The sequence below is a fragment of the Eimeria necatrix genome, genomic scaffold (genome assembly GCF_000499385.1).
Source record: "Eimeria necatrix Houghton genomic scaffold, Enh_scaff17, whole genome shotgun sequence".
Taxonomy (NCBI): domain Eukaryota; phylum Apicomplexa; class Conoidasida; order Eucoccidiorida; family Eimeriidae; genus Eimeria; species Eimeria necatrix.
Genome location: NW_013655030.1, coordinates 55878 through 61877, shown reverse-complemented (window position 1 = coordinate 61877; position 6000 = coordinate 55878). Strand labels below are relative to the sequence as shown.

Here is a 6000-nt window from a genome sequence, read left to right as displayed (position 1 = left end):
CTTCTCAGTCATGATAGTGAGAGCACACATATAGGAACAAATCAGGCCCGTTCATCCATTAGCTAATAAAGAGGCTCTTTCTTGCTTCATGCTAGCTTGTCCAGTTGCATCCTGTGCAGGGGGCTTGGGCCTGGGCTTTACGTGGCTCCAGTAGGTGGACAACCGACGGCTGCGTGAGATTCTAAAATGTCGTTCCCATTGCCTCTAGTTTGTTTACAGGTCCCTAATTTGCTTAGGCAGTTTGTAGTTGCGTCTTCAATGCATCATGCAATGTAATCCGAAAGGCGGGAGCCTCCGCCGAGCTGGGTGACATTCTTGTCAAAAGTCGTACCACACAACTAAACGCCTTCGTTGGTGCCACAAAAGATAAAGGAGGTGATTGCTTGTGCGTCACAGAGAGATTCTTCGTAACATATATAAGCCATGTTGCTCCTACGTAGCTTGTTTTTGCGAGAATAGTAAGCCACTGCAGTCTGTAAAATGGCTTCTCGTCTTTCCAGGGATGTTAGGGGCCGCTATCATATGATGAAATACCAAACTTTCCCCGCTGGCGTCAATTATTGACCTGGACTTCCTTTTTTTTCCAGAAATTTCGGCTGAACATGAGTGCGGCCTGTCAACTCCTGGCCCCTGGCTACCGAGGGGGCCCCTGGGGGCCCCTCAGCAGCAGTATCACTGTGTATGATTCACGAGGCAGACAGTGAGCTTGTTCGAATGTCGCATCGTGCGGCGTGCAGATCGATCGAGATACATGATATTTTGTTTGCGTTCACCATAGGATCGCTGCAGGAAGGCTGCTCCACGGAGCTGGAGGCTGTCCCATTACTGCGGGCGCTCCATCACCTGCAGCAGGGGCGATGCTGCAGTCTCTGTGGAAAAGCATCTCGTCGTGGGGGGATCTGCCCGCCAACTTCCCCTATACACTGGGATCTGCGGTACCTTATAGCTTCGAGCTTCCTGGTGGATTTGTACAGCTTTCTGCCACCAGCACAAAGCTTGCTCCCAATAGTGCTGTAGATGGCGCCAGTGGGCAGCGCCCTATTTTGGATGCCTTGCTTAATCCTGGTAGCGCGGCTCAGGTGTCTATATTTGCGCTGAAGCGTGACAAACAGCAGTCGCCCCTCTCCAGAGTCAGCGGATCAGTGTCCCAGCGCGCATTCGACCAGGCGAGAAACCATCTCGCGAAATGCAAGACACTGCTTCACCCCAACCTACTCAAGGTGCTCGGCACTTATGAAACAAACAATGCCCTTTACATAGTGACGGAATGCTGTTTTTCCCTTGTCCACGTTGCGCATCTGATCCAGCTGCGAAAGCAGCAGCAAGACTTAGCTGCTAAACGCCCATCATCACTACCGCATCAGCAAACAAGTCAGCAAACAAGTGACCCTCCCAGTGGCATCATTGGTACACTGTCAGACTCTACACGTAAGGCAGAGGCTGCAGCCGCCGCTGCAGCTGAGTTGGCATGGAAATCATTGTGGAACCTTCTCGAGTTAGCAGAAGGCCTCTCCTTCCTGAACGACCAGTGCAAGCTTGCCCACGGAGAGGTTTCCCCCTTTTCTGTATTCGTCACTCCGCATGGTAAGACTTGAAAATAACAGGGGAACCCATTACGAGGCGACAAGGTACGATCCAGTGTTTCATTGGCCCGAAAAATTCCAGAATAGGGTCAATGTTTCATCAGTGTCTAGAATTTTCTTATTCGTGTAGTGACAGAACTGGACCTTGACGCTAGAGTAAGTACTGAATATGTAAGCTTTTGTTTTATCTTTAGGGAAGTGGAAGCTAAGCTCGTTTGTACTGACACGCCCTTTCGAGGAGGTAAGTTGGCCAAGCTTCTACACGGAAGTTCTTTCCAGCGCCAGCGCATCTCAGGGATGGGAACCACCAAGGCCTTCATCAGGATCTCGGCCCGACATTCTTGACAGGTCAGGATTGAAAAGTTGCATCACGGTGCATCACGCTCACAGGAGGCAATGATGCATGACATGTAACAGAGCCTTGCTGGAGCACTTGTGGTATGCACGTTTGCGTCTTCGTGGCTGTTGGTACTGTTGAGAAACATCTGCCAAAGTAAGCCTTCGCTGAACAGCGACTGCGCTGCACTCTCGATCAAGAACAGTCAACTGATGGCCTTACTGCGTATGCTGTCCTGTATTGCGTTCCTTAGGTGGGGGCTGTGCTCATTGTTTGCCTGGTGGCAAGACATTCACCGGGATCCCTATAATTCAGCTCGCCTTCTGCGGCGTAGTGGCACTTGTGGAAATTCATGCGGTGTTTCTCTGGGCATTAATGATACATCTTTCCGCAAAGCAATGCATGGACTGGAGCCTCCTTTACAACGGCTGATGCAGAAGATACTTGACTCACGGGGCGGCGCAACGCCACTCTCCAAACTGATTGATGGAGGAGACGCATGTTTCGCAGGCACGCGCTCTATGATTTCACATTTCTGGCTATTTGCGAGTTTGTGCCAATGTATACGGTTGCCATAAAGTAGCAAGATAAACGACAGCAGTTTGGTCGCATTTTCATAAGATCTCGATATTTTGTGCACCTGTTAGCACCAGTTTCATGGGGCGTGCCGTTTATGAACGTAGCTGCTGCACTGCCGAACGAAACAACGGTTTTGAAATTCCTTGTTAATTTGCAGAATGATGTTCGTACTGATGACAAGTTCTTGCTGGTTTGTTTTCTGGCACAGAATGGTGTTGGAGGCAAGTCGCCCATTCCGATGCCTGAGTGCTGTGTGCTAGGCGATGCTTGTTGCCAATTTCTGACGTTTATCCGGACGTTTCCCGTCAAGACCCATGTGGACAAGGAAGCTTTTTTTGAGCAGCAGTTGCCTACAGCCCTCCATCAGCAGCAGATATCTTCTGGCTTGGCCTTGCATTTGCTGCTTCCTGAATTGGCGCTGTTGCTCATGAACAGCAGTGCATCAGCATATCACTGCAGCATTCTTAAGTGCATCATGTCTATGGTTACACCTCTGTCGACTTTAGGATGCTTGCAAACCTGCAAAAGCAGCAGCTCCACGGATGACGATGCCGCATTACCATTACAGCTCTTCTCAGAAGTTCTGGCGCATGCATTCGACAGCTCAGACAGAGCTATTCGGTCAGTCTGCATGTTCAGTGTGGCTTTTGAAGGGCCAGTTTGCCTCATCAGTCGCTCAAAGCCTGTGTCTTTGTGTTGCATCAGATTCACTCTGCTATCACAGCTACCTGCAGTGCAGAGTTTGCTACCTGACTCTTTTTTTGGGCGAACTTGGGAGCCCCTAATTGTTGGCCTTGAAGATTCCGCTCCCCCTATAAGGGCATTCACTGCACGGATATTGTCTCTCTATGTATCGCGCTTGCCGCGTGATGCTTCGCAGGTAGGTGGTTTACTGAGACTTACCGACAAGAAGAAAAACAAACCAACAGTAGACCAGCTGGTGCTTGCTAGTTGCTCCCGGGACAAAACCATCAATGCGCCGCCAAGGCGACGGCTTGCCTTTTTGGATTTTCCGGTGCTGCAGACCTCCTCTGTATTTGTTCTGCTTGAACAACGCCTGCGAGACGCTGCAGGGGGAGTTCGGCTTGAGGCTGTCGGCGCTGCGGCTGCGGCTGCAACCAATATGCATGACCGCGGGGCACGTGGGCATCCTAGTTTGCTAGTGGATATCCTTTCTACATCTCTTCGAGATCCCGAAGATAGTGTCCGACTCGCTGGGTTGGAGGTAAGACCCGCTTTTTCCTAAGCATCAGAGCCACATACATAATCGGCAGGTTGCATTTTGGTGAAACCGCCGAGGAGTGAACCACTGCTGAGACTCTTCAACTGGGCATTCTTTCTTATTCTTCTATGACGTTTTTTGCAGGCATGTGTTTACTGCTCCCAATTTCTACCCTTGGCAGGCTTGGTGACTCTGCTTGCTGTCGCGCCTGCGTGTTTCTTGTCGCCCTCGCCGGCTGTTGTAGCTGCAGCGCCGGTTTGTATACATGCCCTCACAGACGCAGCAAAAGCGAGGGCGGAAGAGAAGCAGCAACCATCGCTACACTTAACGCAAGCGGGTAAATACCGACTGATTTTCTTGTTGCTTACCTAGTTGTTTGGCTGCGTTGGATTTGTTTGCTGCGACATACCAGAAATGTCATGGCGTGTGGGCAAGTTGCGATTGTTCAGAGGCAGAGCAGCCATTCCGGCACGACAGAGATAATTGCAAATCTGCGGACGGTTGGCTAACGACAGTTAAGAGCCTTGGGGTCGTACTAGGTATGCAGATGCGGCTTGGGCAGTCTGGAGCTTAATGACGCGATCTTAATTCTACTCGGTAGAAACTAACGGTTGTTCATAGTGGATGGTATAAACTTCAGTTGGTCGCGCTCTTTTGCAGGATTCAGCAAACGTGGGGGCGATTCGACACAGAGTGTCCTCCACAAGAACAGGGACAACGGCGGCCCCTGCCAGAACAGCGCAGGCAACGTGCCTACAGAAGCTGGCAGCAACTCCCTTCGTACTTCTGCACATCCTCCTCAGGCACCTGAAGCTCCGTACTCTAGTGCGCCTCCCAGCCGGTCAACTGATGAGTTTAAAGATGCACGCGAGCCTATCAACTCATGGGGTGCGGACAGTTATTGTCGTCACTTAGTCACCAAGTCTGGAGTCCCTGTCGTTTCTGAGCTTTTTTACTCGCTGACCGCTGGAAAGGTGCAACTTCTAATGTCCATTCGTTTGCTCTCTTGTGAATTATTTGTACGAACACTAGAAAACGTGGCTGGTTACCGATATTGCTGTTAAGAGAAGTTGTGACCGACGCCTCAGGTGACGACACAGATATTCCTGCAGATATATGGGAGACCACACCAGATTTCGAAACACTGAGTTATTCTCGAAGTTCTGGCGGAAGCGACGGCACCAGGGGCGTCGTTTCCAGACTTGAGAGTAACGCAGTGGTCCAAAAAGTCCAGGCCAGCTCAACCGAGAGCAAGGCGCCTCGCGTGCATCCTGGCGCATCTGTGAATCCAAGTAACACCGGCGAGCCATTCAGATCATTTCCTAACTTGCCAAACAACTCACACCGTAGTAAAAGCTCTAAAGCCGGTATGCGTCTCCAGGGAGGAGCCGCACCACCGGAATTGGCAGGGAGTGAGGGCACAGGTGCAACGAGCTTAGAGGCAAAGAGGAAGCCCCGCAATTCAGCCACCGCTCTAAAAGCAGGTGATGCGGGAGATTGCCTCTCAGCAGACGATTTTTTTGCTTCTGTGGAAAGAGAGGCAGCCCAGCGGGGTTTTTGACCATAGGAGCTCAGCCTGCTGCTCGTTCTCGAACTGTAGCATAGATGGACGTATGGTGGCGCTCTCCGCGGCACAACAGCAGTGAGCAACTCAAAAGTTGCGTTGGTTTGAGAGGTACCTGAAGTTGTTGTGCTTGCTACTGAATATAAACCAGCAACACGGCAGACTAGTGTACGTGCTTCAGGAAGAATCCGTTCAAACTGCGCATGCCGCCGAGACAGTCAACGCTTTACGCGCCTTTCAGTATAACAAGGAGCGCATCAAGAGGCAATTAGCGTGCTAGATATTTCAGGTACCAAGTCTTATTCAATTTGGCTCAATTTGGAGCCATAAGCACAGGGTGCACAGCTGCTTGGAGGCTCTGGATAATTGTGGACAGCCATCTCTAGGGTGGGGTGGACGGCTTCTAGCGGAAGGGCTACAGCATTTTGGTCAAATTGTTATTCTGAGTTGCGGAACGTCGCAGATATTATTTGCCACTGTAGAGCCAAGGAGGCAGGTCGACGACGTGTCAACACTACGTGGGGCAGGGAGGGTGTTCCCTCTCTGACCCACGTGGTGCTGACACGCTGTCGACCTATAAGTAACTCTGGCTTATTAGCCACTTTTCAACACAACAGCAGGGCAGCAAGCCGCACTCGGCATAGTCAGATATGTCTGTTCCCCTTTTCTAGGTGGGTGGAACTACGGTGGTTTGGACCCGTAGGTGTCCGTGAAG

The 6000-nt window shown here is 51.0% G+C and overlaps 1 protein-coding gene across 1 annotated transcript; it reads left to right on the top strand.

The window, feature by feature from the left end:
* Positions 1-857: 857 nt before the first annotated feature.
* Positions 858-5282, top strand: ENH_00022610 (SCY kinase (incomplete catalytic triad), putative; the record flags this gene model as incomplete). The annotated part of the gene is made up of 10 exons (XM_013584551.1): positions 858-1584; positions 1778-1931; positions 2174-2421; positions 2760-3120; positions 3205-3379; positions 3524-3592; positions 3866-4058; positions 4171-4260; positions 4382-4609; positions 4810-5282. The coding sequence occupies 10 exons, from the start codon at positions 858-860 to the stop codon at positions 5280-5282; spliced, it is 2718 nt and encodes a 905-aa protein (XP_013440005.1).
* Positions 5283-6000: the final 718 nt, after the last annotated feature.